The 26805-nt window shown below is 40.2% G+C and overlaps 1 protein-coding gene and 1 long non-coding RNA gene across 8 annotated transcripts in view; one reads left to right on the top strand and one right to left on the bottom strand.

The window, feature by feature from the left end:
• Positions 1-26805, bottom strand: part of akap6 (A-kinase anchoring protein 6) — a 337540-nt gene that overhangs the window by 288745 nt on the left and 21990 nt on the right. The window contains exon 1 of one of the 7 annotated variants that reach the window (XM_062968255.1): positions 7166-7388. The exons of 4 other annotated variants lie outside the window; for them this stretch is intronic. In XM_062968255.1, coding sequence (XP_062824325.1) covers positions 7166-7215 — 50 coding nt within the window. In that variant the 5' untranslated portion in view covers positions 7216-7388. Of the gene's footprint in view, positions 1-7165; positions 7389-26805 lie in introns of those variants that run through there. 2 more of the 7 variants (XM_062968249.1, XM_062968250.1) reach the window with 2 other exon arrangements.
• Positions 10286-25739, top strand: LOC134295499 (uncharacterized). The gene is made up of 2 exons (XR_010002094.1): positions 10286-11349; positions 22091-25739. It is a non-coding gene; the product is annotated as an uncharacterized LOC134295499 (long non-coding RNA).

The raw sequence follows: 26805 nt of genomic DNA, 5'->3' as shown, positions 1-26805 counted from the left end.
GTGTTCAACCTTATTTCTCTCCCAATTAGCAGCAACTTCCCATTGCAAATCAGCCAATGATTGGCCATGTTGACTGGAGCTGCAACAACTTAAAAGCTGGGCACTGAGGTGGCGAAGGGAGTTTGACCTTTGTGTAGTGGTCATCAGAGAATTACAACTTCCATAGCAATCAAAACAGTGAGTTATACAGGTTGGACTTACTTTGTAATTCACTATCAGATGTCAGATGTTGCGATTGCAATTTCTGTTAAATGTTCAATGTTGGTAGACTCTCTGCAAGAGTCTACTGGATACCATGCAGCTGTGGACAAGTCTACATAGGGACCACCAAACGCAGCGCCCAAACAAGAGTCAAAGAACATGAAAGGCACTGCAGACTAATTCAACCAGAGAAATCAGCCATAGCAGAGCATTTGATGAACCAGCCTGGACACAGGATATTAATCATAGAATCATAGAATCATAGAATCATAGAATAGTAGAGTTGGAAGAGACCACATGGGCCATCTAGTCCAACCCCCTGCTAAGAAGCAGGAAATCGCATTCAAAGCACCCCCGACAGATGGCCATCCAGCCTCTGCTTAAAAGCCTCCAAGGAAGGAGCCTCCACCACGGCCCCGGGGAGAGAGTTCCACTGTCGAACAGCTCTCACAGTGAGGAAGTTCTTTCTGATGTTCAGGTGGAATCTCCTTTCCTGTAGTTTGAAGCCATTGTTCCGTGTCCTAGTCTGCAGGGCAGCAGAAAACAAGCTTGCTCCCTCTTCCCTATGACTTCCCTTCACATATTTGTACATGGCTATCATGTCTCCTCTCAGCCTTCTCTTCTGCAGGCTAAACATGCCCAGCTCTTTAAGCCGCTCCTCATAGGGCTTGTTCTCCAGACCCTTAATCATTTTAGTCGCCCTCCTCTGGACGCTTTCCAGCTTGTCAACATCTCCCTTCAACTGTGGTGCCCAAAATTGGACACAGTATTCCAGGTGTGGTCTGACCAAGGCAGAATAGAGGGGGAGCATAACTTCCCTGGATCTAGACGCTATTCCCCTATTGATGCAGGCCAGAATCCCATTGGCTTTTTTAGCAGCCGCATCACATTGTTGGCTCATGTTTAACTTGTTGTCCACAAGGACTCCAAGGTCTTTTTCGCACACACTGCTGTCAAGCCAGGCGTCCCCCATTCTGTATCTTTGATTTCCATTTTTTCTGCCGAAGTGAAGTATCTTGCATTTGTCCCTGTTGAACTTCATTTTGTTAGTTTTGGCCCATCTCTCTAGTCTGTCAAGATCGTTTTGAATTCTGCTCCTGTCTTCTGGAGTGTTAGCTATCCCTCCCAGTTTTGTGTCGTCTGCAAACTTGATGATCGTGCCTTCTAACCCTTCGTCTAAGTCGTTAATAAAGATGTTGAACAGAACCGGGCCCAGGACGGAGCCCTGCGGCACTCCACTTGTCACTTCTTTCCATGATGAAGACGACGCATTGGTGAGCACCCTTTGGGTTCGTTCGCTTAGCCAATTACAGATCCACCTAACCGTAGTTTTGTCTAGCCCACATTTTACTAGTTTGTTTGCCAGAAGGTCGTGGGGAACTTTGTCGAAGGCCTTACTGAAATCCAGGTACGCTACATCCACAGCATTCCCTGTATCGACCCAACTCGTAACTCTATCGAAAAAAGAGATCAGATTAGTCTGGCATGACTTGTTTTTGGTAAATCCGTGTTGACTATTAGCAATGACCGCATTTGTTTCTAAGTGTTCGCAGACCACTTCCTTAATGATCTTTTCCAGAATTTTGCCTGGTATCGATGTGAGGCTGACCGGACGGTAATTGTTTGGGTCGTTCTTTTTTCCCTTCTTGAAGATAGGGACCACATTCGCCCTCCTCCAATCTGCTGGGACTTCTCCCGTTCTCCAAGAACTCTCGAAGATGATTGCCAGTGGTTCTGAAATAACTTCCGCTAGTTCCTTCAGTACTCTTGGATGTAGCTGATCTGGCCCTGGGGACTTGAATTCGTTTAGAGAGGCCAAGTGTTCCTGGACAACTTGTTTCCCTATTTGGGGTTGGATTTCCCCGAATCCTTCATCCATTCCGTGTTGCTGAGGTTGAAGATGGCTTTCTTTTTCTGAGAAGACCGAAGCAAAGAAGGCATTAAGTAGTTCTGCCTTTTCCCTGTCCCCTGTCGCCATCACCCCATCTTCTCCTTGCAATGGCCCTATCGCCTCCTTTTTCTTCCTTTTTCTACCAACGTAAGCAAAAAAGCCTTTTTTGTTGTTTTTTATGTCCCTGGCAAGCCTGAGCTCATTTTGCGCTTTAGCCTTGCGAACCTTTTCCCTACAGGTGTTGGCTATACGTTTGAATTCTTCTTTGGTGATTTCTCCCCTTTTCCACTTCTTGTGCATTATTTGAGAACACAAAAATGCTGGACCATTCCAACAGCTATCATGTCAGACTACACAGAGAAGCCATTGAAATCCACAAGCATGTGGACAATTTCAACAGAAAGCAAGAAACCATGAAAATGAACAAAATCTGGCTACCAGTATTACAAAACTCCAAAATCAAAACAGTAGATGGGAACCAAAACTCTGAGGACTTGACTGAACAAAGGATGCCCCCAGGCATGAGACAAAACCTTTCCAATGCTAATTAGGGTGATTAACTGAAACATTAATGCTGGCTTCCCAGTGACAAAGGACTCTTGCCACACCTTGGACTCTCCACAGATATATATTCTTTCCTTTCCTTACTTAGTTTATCCATACCTCACAACCTCTGAGGATGCCTGCCATAGATGTGCGCGAAACGTCAGGAGAGAATACTTCTGGAACATGGCCGCACAGCCCGAAAGACATACAACAACCCTGTGATCCCGGCCATGAAAGCCTTCGACAACACATTATTCATGTATTATTTTCTGTGAATGAATTTCTGCTCCCAGTGTCCCCTTACTCAGGGCGGTTTTACACAGACTCTATAATAAACTTTGGAAGTGTTTTAGCTATGCAGTGCCCACACAGTTCCCCAGGAACTGGTTCAAGACTGGGAGGGTAACCACAATATCCACTCATTGTGATTCAGAATTAAATCCAGAAACCTCAGTATCCACAGCTAAACAGTCACTAGAAAATGTTAGGGGTTGTTCTTCATTAGTACCCTGAGATGCACTTATGTGCATATCCATGTCTGTTATGGATTGCCCGGTTTTAATCCCTGCATGGTATATACTCTGATCAGCTCTGCAGAACATTATCTGGCTTGTTCCAAATTTTTGTTTTTTTAAAAGTGCTATTTCTGGCTTGATGTGTGCAGCAGCACACATTGTTGGTGTGCATTTTGTGGACACCCAATCCCCGAACCGGTTTCAAATCCAAGAGTGTCTATTCACTTTAAACCCTGTGGTTGTCTCCTGCAGAATTCTGGGGTTTGTAGTTTAGTGAGGTCTGGGACCTCTCTGGCTGAGCAGTTTAAAGGATCTTTCCTAAATGACAAATCCTAGAATTCTGCAGGAGACAAAACCACAGGATTTAAAGTGGATAGACACTCTAGTGCGATGAGGTGGGTAGGAGGTTGCAAAAATTACTTTTGTGGGTTATACTTGTGATGACTCATGGGCCATGTAGTCCCGTTCCTAGTACTGTTGTAACAGATGAAGAGGAAAACTTGGGTTTCCCACCGTTTCAGCCAGAATTGGAGCCCTTGCACCTGCAGGATGTTTGCCCTCCAGAAGTCAGCCAAACAAGCCTTGGGCAGAAATCTCCCCCTTTTTCTCGCCGCCTTTATTATAATCAAGATAGAAGCTCTCGGGAGGCGACTCGCAGGAGTGCCAGGATCGCTGCCAGACAATTAGATGATTAAGGTTACTTCCCTTGGGAAAGTTTAAGGAGTCCTGCATCTGGTTTCGTTTCTTGTTCCCCAGAGAAGGTGTTCTCTGGCGGGAAAACAAGATCCTATATAGGCCTTTGGCCACTAGGATTCCTTGCGGAGTCAATTCGTCAACTTCGGAAGTAGATTGTGTGTGGACTACGCTACTCCAGTTTCCAGGACCTTGCTCTCGTCCCAGCCCTGCCTTGTTCCCCGGACCTCGCCACGGATTCGCCACGGACCCTGTTCTTGTTCCTCGTTTCTTGTTGCCTTGAATCAAGCTTTATTTGCCAAGAATCCAGTTTGCTCTCCAGCCTTGCATCAAGTTCCATGGACTAAAGGACCTTGTTATTTCCCCTCACTTTGCTTGGCAAAGTGTGTGTTTCGGTTATTGGATTACAACTTTGGACTTTAATATCTCATATTGGACATTGTTTTCCTGGACTATATTTGACCTTTCCTGAAAGGTCTACTTCTGAACTATATTCTACACTTGTTTTTATTGAGTTTATATATTCCTTTAATAAAGATATTAGATAGATTCTGGCCTCTGTGTATGGTTATTGGTGCTCTGCAGCCTGGGTCGTGACACCCTACCATGTGATGAGGGAAGAAGGGAGGGTGTGATGGAAATCAAGAATATGGACCAACTATCCTTCTGGATCAAAAGAAATAATGGCACCCCACTAAAGGCTACTGACTGGTCTAATTTTGAGGAATACTTAAAGATAAAACTACAAAAGAATTAAGGACTGAAGTAATGGACTTAGTGAGCATAATTGGAAGTCGAAATATCACCTCCCCATCCCCCCTCTGCCCAACCCCCCTACCCCATTTTTTATGTCCCACAGCCCCCCCCTTTTCCCGATTGCACCCTTACCCCAATCCGTGTATGTGTCACCACAAACCCCACCCCTACCCCTATAGTTAATTCTTGTTTGTCTGTGTACCACGTGTTGAAAGAAATCTCAATAAAAAGTACTTGCAAAAAAATAAAAAAAATAAAAAAAGATATTAGATAGTTTTTGGCCTCTGTGTATGGTTATTGGTGCTCTGCAGCCTGGGTCCTGACAATACTGGAGGATTCTTGGGACTGTCATCCAAAAAGTAATTTTTACAAGAACAAAGGTTGGGGTTGCAGAAACTAAGGTCAGACACCATGCTCCTGATCACAACTCAGATTCTAATAGTAGAGCAGAATTTGGGAAAGGTACTTTTTTTTACTATTAGTTCACAAATCCCTCAAGCCAAGGAATTCAGCATGGATTGATATCTTCCTAAATGGAGTTACATATGCAGGAAACAGAACTGAGTAATTTTGCAATATTCCAGTGCACAGGTATCATAGCCAGTGGAGTGACTACGCACCACAGTCTTAGGACAGGCTGAAATTTGGTTTTGGTGGTGGTTTTTTGCACTTTCGCCATGGAGCCTGTTAGCTCCCATTACACACAGTAAAAGTACTTGTGGGATGGCTCCATGGGAAAAGTGCATAGAACCCGTTGCAGCCACCACAAAAATTGTTGGTGGTGCACAGCAGGAGGCAGCTTAAAGAAGCTTTCACCCATGTGATGAGAGGGAAGCTGGCAATGTGAAACCCAGGCTGAGGAAAGAAGGGAGAGTGGAGGGAGAAATAGCCAAGTCTCACTTGAAACCTGAACCCAGCCAGCTTGTGGCTTGAAGCAGCTTAGGAAAGAAAGATGAGTGAAAGGAGAAATAGCCGGGTTTCCTTTTTAAAAGCCTGAACCCAACCAGCTTACTGAGACTTAGGCTTCCCTCTGTGTGATGAGGGAGATGAAGGGGAAGCCTGGATAGTGTGGGATGTGGGGTAACAGGTCCCTATGCCCCCTGGGCGGGTGTCACCGAGATCACCTTAATTTGCAATGATACTCTATGATTTTGGCGGCACGTGTGAAGCAGTCCCTAGTGTGAAATGGGCACCAGTACACATTGGAGCACTCCTGACAGACATTCAGCTAGAAAATGTTGGAATACAACAGGAGTGGCCAATGTGCTTCAGAATAGTCTAGTGTGCACCAGCAATGGCCAACCACATCACATGCCAGATGAACATCAGAAGAGCTCAATGTGCATCGGAATATTCTTGCCAGTGCAAGACATCTTCACAATTCACCTCCAAATGCTGGTTCAGATAGATGTGATCAGAATCTCCTTTCAGACTCTCTCAATATCGGAAGACTGAAGACAGAGCCTGTGCATGGGGCAGGGAGAGGAGCTCAGATGCAAAGTACCTCCCCCTTTGTTTGTGGAAGAAGGATCTCACAGGTTAGCCAACTTTGGCTAATCTGTGAGGTCCTTATTCCACAAACAATACTTCTGAATGGAGTTTCAGTAATCATCATTTAGAAATCCACATTCTTCATTGCTTTGATAAAAACTTGTAAATGATCATATTTCCCTATTGAACCTAAGAAACATTTATATTAAATTTTGCTATATGATGCAGCAAAGAAAACCATATTCCAGGAAAGAAAGCATGTTTCAGGTCAAAATAACTACTTTTAAGTCCTTGATACATTTCACCTGTGGGTGCTCTTTATCATTCTTTTTTTTTCATTAGTATAAAATATAGTGCACTATGCTCAATATGAACATGGCTCACAGACAAACTAATTATATCTCTACTGAGTAATCAATATTTAGCAAATATCCAGGGACACAGACCTTACCCAGTGGCTGTTCTACTTTAGACTGCCCCTTTCTGCAGTTTTCAATACACCCTCTCAGTGCATTTCAACATGAAAAGTAAGATGAAACACCAGCACACACCTTTAGAGCATGGTTTTACATAAACAACTAAAAATAAACTCATGTAGGTTCACAGTAGAATATAGCAGATTTAATTACGAAGCAGGTGGGGATTCCTCTGAATCTTGTTAGCTTGAGTAATTACTGACCTGCTTTTATTTATTACACTTTTGAATCTGCAGTGTTTCTTCTTCACTAATATTAGACACAACTTCAGTTACAGTGGCAGATATTAAAATTAAGGCAAATCCTTTCAAAGCCTCAGTAAATCACTGTCAAGTATCACCACAACCCCAGTCAAAAATGCTGAATCTATTTCCTATTTTGATTTTCCAAATCAAAACATGTCAGTGCATAGTGCTGGGGCCAAAGCTTTTTAGCCTTCCCCTTAAATTCAAAAATTTCCTGAAAGAAGAAGCTGCTTTGCTTAGGCATTTACTGAATAATTACATCTAATTCACTATGCGGTTGCCTAGCAGAATGGAAAGCTGCCATAATCCAGCTACCTAGTTACAAAAGGAAAATGAAGATCTCTCACACACATTCCCGAGAGAACTGGCATCAGCAGGCAACGTCCTCCCCCTGTTGTCATTCTTCATACTAATCTCGGGAAGGCAGGCTCCACCTCGTCCTTTGCTCCGTCCACTGGCGTTCTACTTGGCAGAACAAGGCGACTGTCATGTCATCTCAACACCAGCCTATTAAAAAAATCTCGCTGGCAAGATGGTGTAAGTACGAGCTTGATTTGTGAGCACTTCTCTGCCAATGTCTCACTGAAAGCATTTCTCTGCTGGAGTCAGAGAAAACACAACCAAGGGTTTTCAAACAAGAGTAAGAAAGGGTCTTGCAAAGCAAGTTACTGGATCCTGAGACTGAGGTAGGCAGTAAATGCTTGGCAAAGGCGACAGCAGTTCCAGCTGCTGTACAGCCTAATAGACTAAGCAACCACTCAACAGGATAATTCAGTCATTTCTGGCATCCTCCTAATGCACTATTATCTCTTGCAGTTAAATGGATTTAAGTATCCATATTGCTCTGTTGAAAGGCTTCCTCTCCTAAAGCAGATCTCTGTTGACTCGCTCACCATTTGTCTGACAGTAAACAGCAACTCTGTATTATTTAGTTGTTTTATCTATTAATGCCATAAATCTAATTGCTCGAGTAGATTGTTCAGATAACAGCCTTACTGAATGGTTAATTTCTGAATGGTTTGTCAATACTTATGTAAATGAGATGGCTCAGTTGGTCTATCTACTCTATTTGGGAATAGCAATTGAACAGAGGCCATTTGATCTACCAAATGTGAACCTCACCTTTTAGGTGGGATGCAATTATCTCATTTACAGTGACTTACAAAGATAAACTAAAACCACTTACGACAATGCCAAAATAACATAGAAAAAATATCCACATTATCACATGCAAATTAAATAGTGACAGCAACATTAAAGCATCCCCTGTCACCTACAAAGGCTGGTGATTTCCATGTCAGTAGGGTGGAGAAACAGTCCCAGTTTTACCAAACTTTAAATATATTATCCAAAGGGCCAATTGTTAATTAATAAATGGGTTCAGAACCTTGGATAGCCCCTTAATACTTAAAGTGAATTCACCACCCAGCTAACATGGAACATACCAGTAACATCACAGTGAAAAGAGCCCAAGCCAAAAATATGGAAAGAGCAGGGATAAAGAAATAGATTGATAGTATTGACACAAAGGCTCAGAGTGATGGGGCCTCCAATATTTATCTATATTGCTACTTTGCACATTCTCCAATGTGCTTTCTCTAAGAGTTTCAATATAAAAAGTGACACTAAGTACTAGAGTGGGGATGAGTAACTGTGTGGGAGGCAGGGACCAATTTTTGAACTTAGATCCCTCAACCTTGACACACATGTTGATACCATGCAGGTGTTAAATCTTTCATCAGAGAAAATCAAATTTAACTATTTTGCCTTTTGAAAGTGACATACTTTAAGGACTTTCAAGTAAACAGTTTTTCTATAAATCTGGAAGCTTGCAGAGAAATCATGGTGCATTAGACTTGATCAGAAGTTCAGATCATTATAGTAAGATGACTTGCACAATATGCATTTAATTCTTAGTCATTTGGTTTACACAATGATCTTGCATGTGGAAAATATTGTAATCTCATAGCATACTTTCTCATAGGGCAATGCTAAGGTAAATCTATCACAGGATTTTCTTGGCAAATTTGTTCAGAGTGGGTGCCTCATTACCTTTCTTGGAGGCTGAAAGAGAGGGACTTGATGAAGATCACCTTTTGGACACCCATGGTCAAACAGAAATTCGAACCCTGGCTTCCAGCATCACAATTCAATGCTCAAACCACAATGCTCATGTTACTTTTGTCATTCTCTATTTTTCCCTACATAAATCTCTTTTATAGTATCTGATGCTCAAATCCTTTGCTTTCCCCCATTTTTGTCTCTCTGCCATCTCCTACACCCTTTAATTGGGAACTATAGATTATATGAAAACACAGCTTTTAAAAAATAACATCAGCAATGCTGGACATGAACTACAAAAATAAAACTATCAGGGAAGGGGTATCAATTTTTAAGAAGACTTTTCTTCTCAATGGACGTGTTGTCTTCAACAGAGCATTTCTGTAGACATAACAACAACAACAACAACAACAACAACAACAACAACCTTACACTTTATAGCGTGAAACCTAGATGTTCATTATTTCCATTCCATGATTCTATTCCACTTCTTGAATCATAGACACCAGCACATCCAGTCCGATCTCTTGCCATACATGGCTTGAAAATATATTTTTAAAATATCTGAAGAGTAAACCTTGATTTTGCTATTTTGTATACAGGACACAAATTTAAATACATACAATGGTCCTTGAGATCCATGGATTTTGGTATTCATGAGAGGTCCTGGAAGTAGACCTTAACAGATAGTAAAGCTACACTACAATTTCCTGTGAAAATAATGCCCACACAACTGGACATCAAGGAGCACCATCTGCAAATATTGTGTTAGGATCTCATCACATTGCCAGGAGAAAGCTGGGGCATCTATGGGGCAGTGGGGCAAATCTGGCAGGCAGTGAGGGAAACCATTGCCCCATGGCCTGCATCGCCACCTTCCCGATCCCATAGGGGAAACTGCCACCGCCCAGCTTCCCCCATGCTTTCCCTGGCTTACCGTATGAGAACATGGGAAGCCTCCCATGTTTCCAGGGATCCATCCTAGAATGCTCCCAGGATGGAGCCAGGATGGAGTTCTACTGAAAGTAGCCCTGCATTATGTGGTGGGCTCTGGTGAGCTCTGTCCTGGCTCCATTCAGGAAGCATCCTAGGATGGAACCTAGACCTCGTGTGATGAGGTCCTTAGATATGATTGGACAAGCTGTCTTTTCATAGAACTTTTCAAGTTGTGCTACATGCTCACATACACACACACACACACTTTTCATGCAGAAATGCAGTATTGATAATAACGGCTTCATCCATGCCTTTCTCCTAGTTTTCTGCTCATCTAGATGCCAACAAGTCCATGTAGATGACAGGATCTTTGTCAACAAAAATATTTGTTGGGCATAACCCTTTGTGTATTATTTTATTTATTTATTTATTTATTTATTTATTTATTTATTTATTTATGCATATTAACTGGCCTGTGGTCCATAAATGCCTGTGCAAAATAAAACTTGTTTGGTTTTTGAGATGCCACAAATCTCATTCTTTTCTTTGCTGCAGTAACCCATCATGATCTGGGGGACTCCACTGGAAATGACTTTCTGTGTGTCACCCTGTGTATAAATTGACAAGCTTTCCGAAACTCTGTGCTGACTCAGCAATGCATCCATTTATTCTCCACTCACAGTAATTGGTTCATGCCAAAGAAAAAATCATTAACCATGTGAAGGTACAGAGGGAAGCAGAACAAATATCGATCAGTGTTGTATCCACTAAACAGTGAGAATGCTAATCAGTTCTTAATTTTACTGCCTAATTGTCACAAATTGTTAACATCACCCTTAAGCACTATGCAGCCAGATGTCAACCATAAAATCAATTTGTTTTTATTTACTGCATTTTAAAAAAAACAAAGTTTAAAAGAATATTTCCATAGCCACACAGCCTTTCTGATTTCAAATTATGAAACATTTGATACCAGAGAAAGCGGTTTTTGTTCTGACCCACTTGATCCCTCCTACATGCCACTTTCCCTTACCAAAATATAAAACTTAATTAACTTTAAGGCAGGGGGCAGAAAATATTAATTTTCTTTAGATTATAGGTCGTTAATACAATATTGTCTCATTTACTATATACAAAATATAGCAACACAGAGAGCTGGGCTGAGCTACTCTTTGCCAGTTTAATAAACTATGATGCATGATGCCAGAAACTAATATTAAATCTACATTCTCCTTCCTCTTGTTTCTTACTGAGCTCAACACTTTCTTCCTTGGACCTTGTTACGTGCCACCAAAATTGATGTGAATCGCTGAGTCCCAGTGGCAGTTGCATAGGGGACGTGGTGACCTGTCACCCCATGCACCGTTCCGTTGCGGCTTCCCCCACCTCATCACTATTTTCAGTGGCTCAACCCATCTTTTGACAGCAGTGACACTTCAGTGACAGAACCGCCCTGGAGGTAGTTCTCCGTGACGTGATGAGAGCCATCGGGCTCTGTGGCTGAAGGGAAGAAATACTGTCACCAGTGCTGAAGTCAGGTATGTATAAAGAGGTCCCTTGTTTGCATTGAACCAGAGTTCTCAGGTAATTGTGAGGGCTTAGTTTAATGCTGGTTAGCTAACTGAGACAATAAGCATGAATTTACATCAAGTTTGGGCATAACCAGGAACTCCTGATTAATATAAACTACAGTCACGATGTTGAAGACAGTACACAAAGCCAGGGTAGGTGGGATACAGGCCAGATACTCATTCATAGTCTCAAAAACTCTGGTTGATGATGCCAAAAAAAGAACATCCAAATCCAGTCATGCAGATATTGATCATTAAGACAATCCACCAAATGTTCAGAAAATAATTTATAGACATGCATAGTCCATTGCAAAGCAAATAAAAACTATCTTGTGGTTGATGCATGTGTTGATGGATATGATGAAGGGATTTTGTTTTTTTTATTTTTGTTATACAGTAGACTCTCAGTTAATCAACACCCATGGAGTAGATGCCAGATAAATGTGATTTCTGGTTGCTATTAAAAATAGGCCTAATACTATACCCATACTATATACCATACCATAAACTCTGTGTTGACTTGTTGTTAATATTGAAATACAGTAATTTAAAGCAAATGAAGACAAATAAAGCCAAAGTTTGTTTCACTAAAATTGATTTCTGTCTTCTATTTTTTTGCTAGTTACTAACTAGAAAGTTCTGGTTGCTTGTGTTCTAGTTAACTTAGAGTCTATTGTATTCATATCTGCATATATCTTTTCAATACAAAATTTAAAGATATCTAAAACATTAAACCTTAAATACTAGTGTACCTAATAAACTAGGAGGAGTATGTTCCATTCAATAGATATATAGGACCTCTTCACACTGGCTGCTCAAATCCAGCAACTGCTGTTGGGGGATGTGGGGAACCTGTCGCCCCACACCCTGCATTGCCCAGCTTACCCACAGGGGAAGCGTAGGCTGCCTGGCTTCCTCCCATTACTCCAAGGCAAAACAGGTAGCCTTCTGTGCTTCCGGCATGGTGGCATGCTCCACTTCGCCGACCCTTTAAGCACAGTGATTTCACAAAGACACAAGCTGAGGTTGGGAGAATAGCTTTAGTTAAGCAAAGACAAATTAGAAACTTCTTATGAATCCACTGCTATACCTTGAGTCCCCTCAGGTGAGAAAGGCGGGGTAAAAATGCTGTAAATAAATAAATATACTTTAATAACTAATTATCCACTATACTTCATCACCTTTTAAAGCTGTGTTATCCAAATTTTAGGTTATGGCTCCATTCTACAGAAACCTGTTGGTTGATGAAGTACTTAAGAGTTATGTGCCTGTGAAATACTGCAGAAAATTCCAAGCCCTTCACCAAATCCTAAGATCCAAGGCAGTTAATGACAAAATGACATTGAACTTCTATAATTGGGTTCCATAAATACGTGCAGAACTCTTGTATATTACCTTGGGGCACAAATGGGGTGGGTGGGTTGTAAATGGAACAGGTAAGCACCAAAATCCTATTGGAATGCTTACATAAAGCCTGCGTAGCTGCACCATTGGTCCATACGGCAATGGCTGCCCCTTATTGTCTTGATCTGCTACACAACCTCAAGGCACAACTATGACCTTGACTACAACAGTACTTAGAATTTATAACTAAGTCAAATCAGTGTAAATCACCAAAAAGATTCCAGTTAAGATTCCCCCCCCCCCTTTCACCTTCAGTTAGCTATGAAGAAGGGCCATTAGGCTCCTTGTGTATATGACTGGAAGCAAGCCATTCCTTACAGAAATTTAAACCAATAGCCCATTATGTGCTGATTAAGGAAAACTAGTAATGCGGACAAACCTGTCTGCTTCTCAAATCCTAGGAATACAAGCACTCGCAAACATCTGCTAACTTTCCTTATTTGGCTAACTGGTCCTTGGGGAGGCCACCTGGTCTGTGCTGCTCCAAGTCTAGTATCCAGCCTGACTGTTTCTGGCTTGTCAGTCTTGAGCCCCTGTCCCCAAGGCAATCTGCCTTTGCTGTAAGTAACCACAGCAAATCTTTTTTAAAAATACACCACTGTATTCTCCTCCTCATTTTTTAAGCTGGCTTCTAAAGTTTTATGTGAATCCTTCCTTTAAACTCCACCCCAAGCTCATTCCCCTCACTATGACAATCTAATGTAGTTTTTCTGGGCAAAATGTAGGCACATGGAAACAAGTGGAAGGATGCTGGTGAGGGACTCTATGTGGTGGAATTTCTCTTTGTTGCTAAAGTGCTGTTGACCTGAGCGAATAAATTATCTTTATTGCTCCTAGTTAAAATTGTCATAACTCAGAAATTACTTGAAAACAAAACAATCAACAATGAAGTCCATTTCTATTTAAAAAACAAAAAAAAACAAAAAACAACCTTGTCCCAAAGCAGAAAATTTACTATGGCCACTCACATGGCCATAGAATATTCAGAAAATGCAACAAAATGGATTCCACTACTAATGCAACTCCCATGGATGTACCCATCGCATCATCTGGTCTTGTTTGCATGGATTCATTTCAACTTGTTTCACCTGAGGATGTTGACAGAATCCTTGGAGAAGTGAAAGCCACCACCTGCATCCTAGACCTTTGCCCTTAGTGGCTGATCATGCAAGCCAAGGGGAGTACGATCTGGATCAGGGAACTAATAAATGCCTCGCAAGATCAAGGCCTGGTCTTCATGGCTTTCTAAAAAACAGTCCCTGGACCCTACAATCTTGGATAATTATAAGCCTGTATCTAATTTACCGTTTATTAGTAAAATCCCATTTATTAGTAAAATTCTGTTAAGAGGGTGGTAGCTAAACAATTCCAGGGATTTCTGGATGAGGTTGATTATCTGGATCAATTCCAATCTGGCTTCAGACCAGGACATGGAACAGAAACAGCTTTGGTCACCTTGGTGGATGATCTATGCGGAGACCTTGACAGGGGGAGAGTGACTCTGTTAACTCTCCTGGACCTCTCAGTGACTTTCAATATCATTGATCATGATATCCTTCTGGGAAGGCTTGTGGGAAGGGGACTAGGAGGCACTGTTCTAAAGTGGTTCCAGTCCTTCCTTATGGACCGGTCCCAGAAAGTGGTATTGGGAGAGTCCTGCTCGACTTCTTGGCCTGTGGGCTGTGGGGTCCCGCAGGGGTCATCTTTATACCCCATGTTATTCAACATCTACCTGAAACTGCTGGGAGAGATCATCCGGAGTTTTGGAGTGTGGTATCATCTGTACACAGATGATGCCCAACTCTACTACTACTTTTCACCTGACACCAAGCGGTCCTGTCCTTGAACCATTGTCTGAGGGCAGTGATAGACTGGATGAGGGTGAACAAGTTAAAGCTCAATCCAAACAAGATGGAGGTACTACTAGTGTCACAGAAGATGGACTTAGGAACGGCATTTCAACCTGAACTGGACGCGAGTACACTTCCCCTGAAATCCCAGGTGTGCACTCTGGGGGATCTGTAGTGTCTCAGAGACCCCCGAGTCATGACCCCGTCGCCATTATGGATCAGACCGAAGAAGAGATGGGGTTTGTGCCATTTCTGCAAGATTCAGCTCCCTTCCAGATGTCCCCTGTTGACAGTTTTAGCCCACAGTTAATTAAAAAGGGCATTGACTCACAGCCTGCTGTCAGGAATTAATCCTTAGAATCCTTAGAGGATGCATCTACAGTGCAGAATTAATGCAATTTTATGTCACTTTAACTGCCATGGCTCAATGCTCTGGAGTTTTTGGATTTGTAGTTTGTGAAGCAACAGCACACTTTGGCAGAGAAGAATGAAGACTTCGTAAACCATAACTCTCATGACTGCATAGCATTAAGCCATGGCAGTTAAAGTGGTGTCAAATTGCTTCAATACTACAACGATGCATCCATTGAAATATACAATTTGGAGGGGAGGGATAGTGCCTCCATGATGTCATAGTAGAAAAGTAAGGGTGAAGGGAGATTGCCACACATTTCCCAAAAGTACCCTGTATGTTTTGCAAAACAATGTTTTGGATTTGTATTTTCTAAAACTGACATGAAGAATTAGTATACATTAAGCAGTTCATATTCTATGGATAGAAATTCACTGGTCCCTGATATAATTTCAAGTGTGTCTACAAAGCATGTTATCCTAGTGCAGTGGTTCTAAACCTGTGGGTCCCCAGGTGTTTTGGTCTACAATTCCCAGAAATTCCAGCCAGTTTACCAGCTGTTAGGATTTCTGGGAGTTGAAGGCCAAAACATCTGGGGACCCACAAGTTGAGAACCACTGCCTTAGTGGGACCAAACTATATATTATTAAATCCGAAGAAGAAGAAGAAGAAGGAGGAGGAGGAGGAGGAGGAGGAGGAGGGGAGGAGGAGGAGGAGGAGGAGGAGGCGGCGAAGGAGAAGGAGGAGGAGGAGGAGGAGGAGGAGGAGGAGGAGGAGGAGGAGGAGGAGGATGTCTGGATAAATACTACTGGGTTTTTTGTGATCTCTGTTGCTACCTTAAACACTGCTTTAATGGAAAGCTGAGATAAAACTGAATCAATATTTTAAGCAAAACCTTTTTCCAGAGGCATATAATATATCAGTAAAGAAAGATACAGCTCTTTCTACACTACTGCATGAAACTAAAACAATTTAAATAATGTGTGGAACAGAGCCATACGGTTGTAATGATACAAAGCATTAAATGTAATCAGGTCTAGTTAATTTTCCTTGTCTTTTATATAATTTGAGTTATTTAAACAAGAAAACAGTGGGTGGCTTGAGTCAAATTGCATTCACTGTAGGACATTAAATGATGTTATAATCAGCCACAGGAACTGGCTATAGTTTGGGGGCTTTCCACTTTGATTAGCATCAGATAGTATAACATCTGTGTGTTGCATCTATTTCAGTTTTTTATTTCCTTGATTTCTGGACAATATCATAAACATCATAATAAAAAATTAAATTGAGAGAACAGACTTATTTGTAATGTCTCATTGTTACATTTTTAATGTACATCTCCCTCACAATGTGTTCACAATATTTTCCACATTTTATTTACAGTTGTGGGTGTAATTTCAACAACAAAAGATTTGTCACTGGCCATGATGTTGTGAATCCCTTTATGCATTTTCATAAAATTGTGTGGTATGGCATATGACTTCCCACCCTTTTTATTGACAGCTAAATAGCATTATAATAGTGTAATCATCTTCATTACAACGCAATGCACAACACTTCTCATTGTCCACAAAGATATTGAGTTTTTTACTCATTTGTTCAGAAAAGTGTGAAGGAACAAAACATTCAGTTAAAACATCTTTCCATAGATCTAGGTGTGGCCATGTGGAAAGAGCAAAGTCACCACCATCAGGAATAAAATTAATAAAAAGAAACCAGAAAGTTGTGATTAATTTATTTCTGTCATCATGAATACTCGATGTTGACTTTTCCATTAGTTCATGTCCCTATCATCATTTCTACCAGTTTTCTGTTGAAAGGGTCCCCAGATCTGTTCTGATGGTTCACCACATTGGCAAGACTGCTTTATATTGAAAAAAAAATTAAGTGTTTTGTGAATTGATAGTAATCTCTTTAATGTTTCTGTTATAAATCACAAGAATGGGTATTGCTTATAGAAAACTGTCAAAGACAGATAGAGCAAAATTGAGAGAGAGAATATCACCAAAATATTGGTTAACCATCTGTCTTCTATAGACTGTATTGCATGACCCTGATCAGAAAATGTCTATGCTCTGCTGTACATCTATGCTCTTGCTTTATGAACATTTCAAGACTTTAAAGAGACACTAAGTGCAGGTGGTATAGTTGGCTTCCAAGGATTAGCTAGTTCAAAAATCTGTTGACTTAGACAGCAATTGTATATTGTTTACTGAAAGTAACCACACAGAGCTCAATGAGACTCATCTTTGGGTGGCCATATGGAAAGCTGTACTGTGAAATTCAGATTGCATTGTTCCGCTCCCATCTTCATACTAGGAAAAACCTAAGGCAGTATTTCCTGCCCAGATCCCTTCCTAATGCTTTGGAGCAGTCATCATTCCTAATCTCTGGTTAGCATACATCAGAGGTTCCTTCTACACTCTCATATAAAATCCAGATGATCTGCTTTGAACTGGATTATATGACAGTGTAGAAAGGGCCATAGAAGGGACCTTAGTTCCTCAGCATTTTGAGTCATCTTGGCACTTCAACCAGTGCTAAATGCCTCACTCCTCCTTGCACTGAATGTGCAGCAGGATTGTTTGAGCAATCCCTACCAACATTGCCATGATCATACCACTGTAATTCCTTAAGAAAAATATATTTACACATGTGAAGAGCTCTTGCGTATTTCATGTACACATTTTTCATGCATGTGAATGTGCCTATAGAAAAGACAAGTAGAGGTTCAGGAAAGCAATATTGTGGTTTACAGTTCAGAACCAGTATGTGTGACCCTGATCACAGATATCATATGTACAGTATATTTATAATGTATAGATATCGCATAATTCTGGTCTTGTAGTGGCATTGCTCTAACATCACATTTACTACACACTAACACAAATGCTTGGTATTGGGCAATCATAAAACAGGAAGGCACCCATATAAGCCAGAGAAAAGTACTGGCATATACAGTTCAGCATGGAGTGTGTTGTCAAGCATACATTAAGCAGTTATTAAAATGCTAGGTCGGGAGTCAGGAGAACTGTGTTCAAGTCTCCAGTCCACCTTGGCTCCATCAGTATCTCTCAACCAAATTGTTACAAAATATAAATGTATTATAATAAAAACTTATATTGTTTTTACTACTATTATTTTAATTACTCTAAAAGAAAACTAATACATTGTTATCCCACTCTTAAATTTTCCATGCTGTCTAAAATAGAATAAAGCTAAAATTATACTTGTGATTTGATGGTGAACAAGTCAAAGGGAAATGTACTGTTAGAATGCTATATTCATGCATGGATTAACCAGATGAAGCTGATGGTGGAAAGAAAACATGTGCTTCTTCTTTGACATATATAAAACCAGACGGTTCCATAAAGGCATCATATATCTTCATGTCTACAAATATGACAGGAAAGCTATTTATGTGACAAGATATTAATAGTTGTGACACATTGCAAAGAATTCAGTTGGATAGCAGCATCTAAGAAAAGAATTGGGTGCACTTTTAGTTTGCATTAAGCCTCACTATAGTCAGTGGTGCTTATTCTAAAAATGTCAGAGAATTGTAGTACAGTAGGCCATCATGTTAGTTGGGTTAGGAGTGCAGAACTACAACAAAACTGGAAAAACCACAATTTTTTTTAAAAAAAAATGCTTGAGAGAACAGCTCTCTAGAAATCTCCATCCTTCAGCACAACTCTATGGTCAACTTCTGATGGAGGTTGACCATAGAGTCAAACTGGTGGATCTAGAGATTCCTAGAGAGAAAATTTTAATCAAATTCACAAAATTTAAATCTGCAAATGTGGAAGACCAGCTGTTCATGTTTCTAATCCCAAATTCATTTGATAGGGAACAAATCCCATTGTGAGTTACTGCTGAGGAAACATATGTATATTCAGGGCAGCAGGTTAAACCGCTGAGTTGCTAAACTTGTTAACTGAAAAGTCAGCAGTTTGAATCCGGAAAGCGGGGTGAGCTCCTGTTAGCCCCAGCTTCTGACAACCTAGCAGTTCGAAAACATGCAAAAGTAAGTAGATCAATTGATACCGCTCCAGCAGGAAGGTAACCGCACTCCATGCAGTCATGCCGGCCACATGACCTTGGAGGTGTCTATGTACAATGCCGGCTCTTCGGCTTAGAAAGGGAGATGAGCACCAACCCCCAGAGTTGGACACAACAGGACTTAATGTCTGGGGTAAAACTTTATCTTTACTCTTGAACAACAGCAGATGCCATGACCACATTAGTACTGATATATTATCTGGATTGTGACTGAGAGGTTTTGTAGGAAACTTCTGATATACTCGAGAAAGCTGGCTTGCCAAAATCAAAGTGGGGTAATCAGTTACTGCATACTAGCACAGATGCTGAAGATTATTATTTTCCCCAGTCTGCTTTAGACAGCAGGAAATGAATGGATGGATATCATCTCTCCACATTTCCATCCCTAAGAACATTCTGAGATGACCTTTGCTCAGTGAATATTGGAAAAATCTGGCATCTACCTAATGCCTTTTCAATAAAAAAAATATTTTCTTTATTTATATATCCCACCTGTATGCCAGCATGGGATTCAAGATGGATTACAAGCAGAATTATACCAAGACTAAATAGGCAATTTGACCTATATTTGTTAAAATGATAATTTGAGCCCACTTCTGGTATCCAACTGCCATCTTTATACATGATGCTCATAGAAAGCAAATTCAGATGAGTGAAGTAACTTCGTGCCCAAATTGGAAGGCCCACAAGTCCTGTGGCCCATTTTAACAGCCTCCAGACCTTCAGAAATCAACACACATGTGTTTTTATGTTTCACTGAAAGTAACCAGGCATTCACTTCCTATTAACACACATACAATCCTGAAATTTGGTAAATAAAGACTCCATGCTTTGTTTTAAAAGAGGATTGTGAAATTGGGTTGTTGTGAGTTTTCCAGGCTGTATGACCATGTTCCAGAAACATTATCTCCTGACATCTATGGCAGGCATCCTCAGAGGTTGAGGATTGCTAGATGTCCCCCCACCCCTCAACCTCTGAGGATACTTGCCATAGACATGGTTGATACATCAGGAGAGAATGTTTCTGGAAAATGGCCATACAGCTCGCAAAGCTCACAACAACCCAGTGATTCTGGCTATGAAAGCCTTGGACAACAGATTGTGAAATTCTCCACCATGATCCAAATTTCCACACATGGAGTGTCTAAAGCAGTGGTTCCCAACCTTTGGGCCTCCAGATGTTTTGGACTTCAACTCCCAGAAATCCCAGCCAGTTTACCAGCTCTTAGGAACTGTGGGAGCTGAAGTCCAAAATACCTGGAGGCCCAAAGGTTGAGAACCACTTGTCTAGAGACTTTAGAGTCTACAAAAATAGGTAGGGAGCTACATCACTGTTGCCCACTTTCACTACTTGCCTTGCTTATGCTTTGGGCTGTATAATAATACAGAGTTAGTCAATTGTGCATACTTTCTTGTACATAGGAGCCTCAGTTTCAAGTTGACACAATGCCACTATATGTGGTATAAGGTGCCCGCCACAGTGAATTATTGCTTCTAAAGGAAGTCCCCATAGCGAGTGAGCAAAAATAGATCCAGCATGCAAAATGTAAATTCAGACTGGCAGGAATGGCTTTGTCCTGAAGGTGCACACGTTGTAGATCAATGCAATCTGACAGAGAATGAACATTGTAGAAAATATGTAGGCTACAGAATATAAATATGACCACTGAAGGGAAGGAGAGACAGAAAATGTTCTAGAACATCAATAAGGTGTCTTTACGTAATTTTTCAACAACTGAAAAGTTCAGGAGTAGTGTTGTTTGGGGATAAAGGGCAGAAAAAAATCTGTGACATACTGATAAACCTATCCTTTAAAGAGAATCGGCTGTATCAATTGCACAAAGCACACTGGGTTTTTTTTTAACATATTGTGTAGAGTTAGATCAGTGGACATTTTTTTTACAGCACTTTCATCACATTTAATTTTGCCCCAAGAAGTTTTCAATTTGACCTAGAATACATAGCATGTTCATTGGCTCACCAAGATTTTCCTCACATCCTGCTTTATGCAGCAGAAAGCCTCCTCTTGGTTATGTTTGGAAGCTTGCAAGGTTGCCCAGCCAAAAAGCTATCGCCATTGTTTTATGTGACTGCTGGCAAACAAGAACTGGCATATGTCATAAGTAAGAGGAAATCCTTTTTCTTGAAGGGCAAATAATATCCATTGCTTTCATGCTTTATAGATTCATTTCATTAAGCATCCCAATACACGAACAGCACACTGTGGGCTTCAATGATGAAAGTCTGTAATTCTGCCTCAAGCCAAACGTTTGTGAATACTGGCTTGTCAAAAAGTTATTTGTAAGACAGAAAATGCCAACTTTCATATGGATTGTTTTTTCCAATACTTTACTTTCAAAGCAATTCCTCTACAACTTTGGAGTGTAAATACACTATAGTTTATCTTTACATTACAGAGTTACCAGTTTCATATCACTTTTACTGCCATAGCTGTATTTTATGAAATCTTGGGATTTGTCATTCTCTGCTAGATAACTTTACTTGTTTAATATTAAGAATGATTTCTAAGCACCTCACCAAAACACAAATTTCAGAATTCCACAGTGTGAAATGACAGCTAAAGTGCTACATCTGGATAGTCTACATGTTCTGTAGTGCAGATGCTTTAAAACAGATAAGAGAAGAAATAGTCGTTTGTATTCCATTTTTAAAGATATTTCCTGATCAATTTAACTGGAATGTTCTTAAGGGAAATGTTTGAATCACTATGTTAGCACCAGGAAGCAAAAAGATTGTCTCAAGGGTAGGTGGACATTTAATATCAGGAATGTAGATGAAGTTAGATGGAAATATTTCAAGAGTTCTTTAGGTGTGTATTTCTGCATATAAATCAGCTGCCATGTGTCTCAATGCTCCCTGCTCCCCATCCAATTAACAGATGTTCCCACCCCACTTCTTCTTCTTTTTAAAGTACCATATTGAATTGATAATATTTTTAAAATAAAAACTGTTGTTTTAGGTATTGGTGTGTTAATATTAAGGCAGGTATCATTATCCTAGCTTTCATTATTTGCAGAACCGCATCTCCATATACAAACCAGTTTAAGCATCTACGAAGGAAGCCCTGCTCTTGGTTCCACCCCCATCTCAAGCACAGCTGGTGGGAATGAGAGAGGGGGCCTTCTCCGTGATCACTCCCCACCTCCGGAACTCCCTCCCAAAAGAACTAAAAACAGCGCTATCTCGCCTCACCTTCAAAAAACGGCTAAAAACCCATCTATGCACCCTGATGTATGGAGAACAGGAATACTAATACCCCTTGATCTATATCCTCACCTAGATTTGCTAAATCTTGTCTAGATGCTAAACCTTGTCTAGATACTGAAATGCACTACAGCCTTCTGGTTATGGCAAATCACCTCAAGTGTCTTTGGGTTTTAGTCACTAACTTCTAGTTGTTTTACCTAGTGATAAATTTATATTATGTGTTTGTTTTTTGGGTTTTTAAGTTTTATCTTTGCTATTTTGCTTGTTATTATGTTTTAACATTAGGTCATTTATATATTGTTTGATGTGATCCGCTTTGTTGTAATTTGTTTGTATGTTTCTCCTTGCTGGCATTGAATGTTTACCATATATGTTGGAAACCGCCCTGAGTCTCTCTGAGGAGATAGGGCAGTCTACAAATAAAGTTTTATTATATATTATTACTGCATTGAATGAAACTGAGAACCAAAATGTAGGTTCAATGATGGCATTGAAAATAGCTTTCAAATACTGTGGTCAATTTTCACTTCAACATAGAAACTGCAAGTGTTTGCAATACTGAGTTGTCAAAACTAATGCACCCAATGTCTATAGGAAAAAAAGAATTATAAATGGGGTTGTAGCAATAGTTTCTGAAAACCCAGACAGATCAAGAGGCCAGCAACAATTTTTTTGCTCACAATGGAGTAGGAAAAGCTGAGAAGCAAAAAGCAATTCTTCAGCAAGTATCATAAAGATATGATGGAAACCTGCTACTAGCAGCTGGCATTTCAGATGTGTTAATGCCCTGTGGGAAAAATCATTGAGTGAGAAGGGGGGTTATGAAAGTATGGAAAATGACAATGTTTGCATTACAATAAAGCTGAATAAAGAGTCACCTGAGTGAAATAGGTCACTAGGCAAAGCCAGGAGAAGATCATTTTCAAGGGGATCAAGGCAATAGGCAAGCAGACAAGAAAAGACCGGGATGTCCAAAACATAGTACAATTCTTCACATGTTCACTCAAACTGGAGTTGTGATATTTTAAGGACTGGCCTTTCTTCTCCAGTTCTCAGGGCGAAATGGAGAGGGAGGAATCTCAGGGCAATAGCATTGCCTTGAAAATGTGTGTGTGTGTGTGTGTGTGTGTTCCTTTTTTATTTGTCAGAGTTTTAAAAAAATCATACTTTGTATAACTGTGGTTGATGCTTAATGTACCACACTTAATAATATCATCAAGAGCTGCCCCTAATAAAAAAAATCCTTGTAATAGCATTTGGGTCCATTTCTGGTAACAAGGTTCGGTCTAAGTTTTCATCTCCTGAAATCTCATGGCCTGGTGTAGTTCTGACCTTAAACTGTAGCTCAGATGTATGTTTCTGGTACATATGGGATAACACTCCTAGATAAGGTTCTTGGAAGATTTTATTCTTTATGTATTTGCTTTGTTTTTATCCTGCCTTTTTCCCAATATGAGAACTCATGGTGGCTAACAGCAAACATGACACAATATCATTAAAACATATAAAATGTATTGAAATACAAATATAAACTTGAAAAACCAATTAAATTGTTTGTGTCATGGAGCATCACAATATTAAAATACAATTAAAACTACATTTAGGATGAGGGAAAAAAGAAGCAAGGTCCAAAAGAGGATGATAAATGCAGAACTGAAAATCTCTATCTCTTTCATCTTGCAATGCCTACTGCAGGGAGACTTTGAGGTCCTAAAGCCCAAAGGCAGGCCAAGTTAAATCTGTTGGTGCTTAAGTAGCATTGCTCACAGTTTAAACAGTGCCAGGCACTTACCAACAACTCTGTGAGACCAAGGAATTCTAGGCCCCAAATGCAAATCAATAAATGTCAAAACCAAACCAAGAATGTCAGTATTCTTCCAACACTGATTCATAATCAAGTAAAATGTGTCTCAGTTCATTATAAAAAGTTTCCAGTTAAACTTCCCTGACAAGTAAAGTAATTTACTTTCGTCCAGGAGTCATTTCTGAAATGTATACTGTATTTGCATTCATGTCTCCAAGAAATATTTCTGAAATGCAGATTAAAACCAGAGAATCATGTTACCTTATTAACCACAAACAGTAGATGGAATATGCCTTTCATTGTGCTTCAAATAAATATCTGAAGCCTGCTAGTCTTACCCAGAAAAGTAAAATTTAGCATAACCTGAAATAACGAAAAGAACTGTTATAAGGAAGAATACATTCTAAACAGCAAAAACTAAATGTATAACATGGTTACAGTTATCCATACAGAGAGTATTAGTATTCTATGGTTCTGTCTGGCCGACCATGTTTCTTGAAGTGCCTGCTCAACCACATTACGTTTTTATTCCTGTAATAAAATGTCACAGTAGAAATGGAAAGGCTTTATGCTATGTATAATTCCTTCTCTTTCAGAATTCAAGACTTACTAAATCAAACCCACCTTTTCCACCTATTTAAAAAATAGTCAAAAAAGAGTGAATAGCACAAACCACATCCAACTCCCCCCAGAAAACCACTGTAACTTGCCTTATACAGAATGGGATTTTGGTATCCACAACTATACTGTTGGTACTGTTGATAGGGACTTGCAGTGGCTCTGCAGGGTTTCAGTTAAGATTCAACCACATGAATACAAAGCATGTGCTATCATCCCCCTGCATTAAAGTTGGAATAGCGCAAACACTGAAGTCATGGTAGAAGCATTGACAAGTAGAATGAGTGCAATTCTTCCTGTGGTCCTCTATCTCCCACGCTAAATGCTCTTCTCAAACATGTTGTAATTGAAAGCATATATTTGTGCTAGCTTTCTTTTGATTATACTGGCTGATAAGCAGACATCATTGTAGTAAAGGAAGCAGCTAGGATCCACTCAGTTTTTGTTGTTGCCCCAACTTTACGGTGACCCTGTGAATGAGAAACCTCCAGGTCACCCTGCTGTTAACAGCCCTGCTCTGAGGACTTGCAAACTAAAGGCCATGGCTTCTCTGATTGAGTTTATCCACTTGTCATGCGGCCTTCTTCTTTTCCTAGTGCATTTCCCAGCATCATTATATTTTCTAGTGAGTCACATCTTCCCATGTTGTATCCAAAGTGCAAAAGTCTCAGTTTAGTCATCTTGGTCCCCAAGGAAAGTTCAAGTTTGATTTACTTATGTACCCATCTATTTGTCTTTTTGGTAGTCCATAGTATCTGCAGAACTCTCTTTCAGCATCACATTTCAAATGAGTTTATTCTCTTCTCTTCAACGTCTAGCTTTTGCAACCATAAATAGAAATCAAAAATATGAGGGCACTCAGTTTTTACTTTGTGGGGAATCAAACAGGGTCATGCATGAGTGTTGTTTGTACATGGGACATTGTGCTTTCTTTCTGGCAATTCAGACAAAGCACTTCTCTGATTTGTTCTCCCTCATTTCCCAAATGCAACTGTGCATTTTTCATGGTACAATAAACACAACAAATTGAAAGAAACTGGGTTGCTGTGATGTCATTTATTAGTGTGTTTTCTCAAACCACAAAGTAGCACTATTTGTGTGTCTGACATCGCATGTGCTGACATGGGGTATGTATGCCTGTTATTTTATGCTAAATGTCATGATTGATCCCTGAGGATATCTCCTTCTTTTAACTGCTTTTCTTCCCTTTTCTCCTCAGCAATGTGATTTCTAGCAGGCAAACAGAAACAATCTAATCTGATTTGTTCTGGTGGAGTGATGACATGTCAGCTTGGTGATTGCCATGTGATTCACTACTCACTGCATCTACGGTTCCTACAGACTCAAAAAACCATGAATACAATGGAAAGCAGAAAAAATAGGTTAGAAAATCATGAATCAGATGTTGAAATGGAGACATTTCCATATGACAAATGCAGAATTGCCCCACAATATAGTATTGTATTGTGACCATGCAGTTAACTACTGCATGGTCATGATGGGATAAGCAGTCGGTGCAATGTCATCTTTCCTCTCCTGCCACAAACTGTTCTCTTGACTGTGGGGTTTTTAGATCGCCTAATTGTTTGCTTTTTCTTTTCTTTTTTCTTTCTTTCTTTCCTTTCTTTTATTCATTACATGCTCTTTATGTACTTGAAGACACATATGGATTTTTGTATTGGCTGAAAAAACTGTGGACTGATGAGAACAAAAAAAGAAAGAAATGTAAGCATACAAAAATGAGGAACAGATAGAGAAGCTGAAATTGACACATTTGTTCTTGCCAAAATTAAATAGAATGGAAAAAACAAACAAGCAGGTTTTCTTATCGACAAGAGAAGACAAGAGCAGTTTTATGGGAGTATGTCATTATCAAACATGTCCTATTGATTTTCTCTTTCATGTGAGCAGATAAAAATTAGATGGGCATCTTATGGAATCCTGAGGTTTGTAGTTCAGTGAGGCACTTGAACACTCCAGCTGGGAATACTAGTATATACTTCATGGCTGTTACAGTGGGATTATACACCTATACTGGTGTAGTATGGATGCTTCCCTAATATTCTAACTTTTCCCTTGCAACTTTCTCATTCAACTGGATC

The sequence above is a fragment of the Anolis carolinensis genome, chromosome 1 (assembly GCF_035594765.1).
Source record: "Anolis carolinensis isolate JA03-04 chromosome 1, rAnoCar3.1.pri, whole genome shotgun sequence".
Lineage (NCBI taxonomy): Eukaryota > Metazoa > Chordata > Lepidosauria > Squamata > Dactyloidae > Anolis > Anolis carolinensis.
The sequence above is the reverse complement of the archived record's forward strand: the minus strand, read 5'-3'. Positions and strand labels throughout refer to the sequence as shown.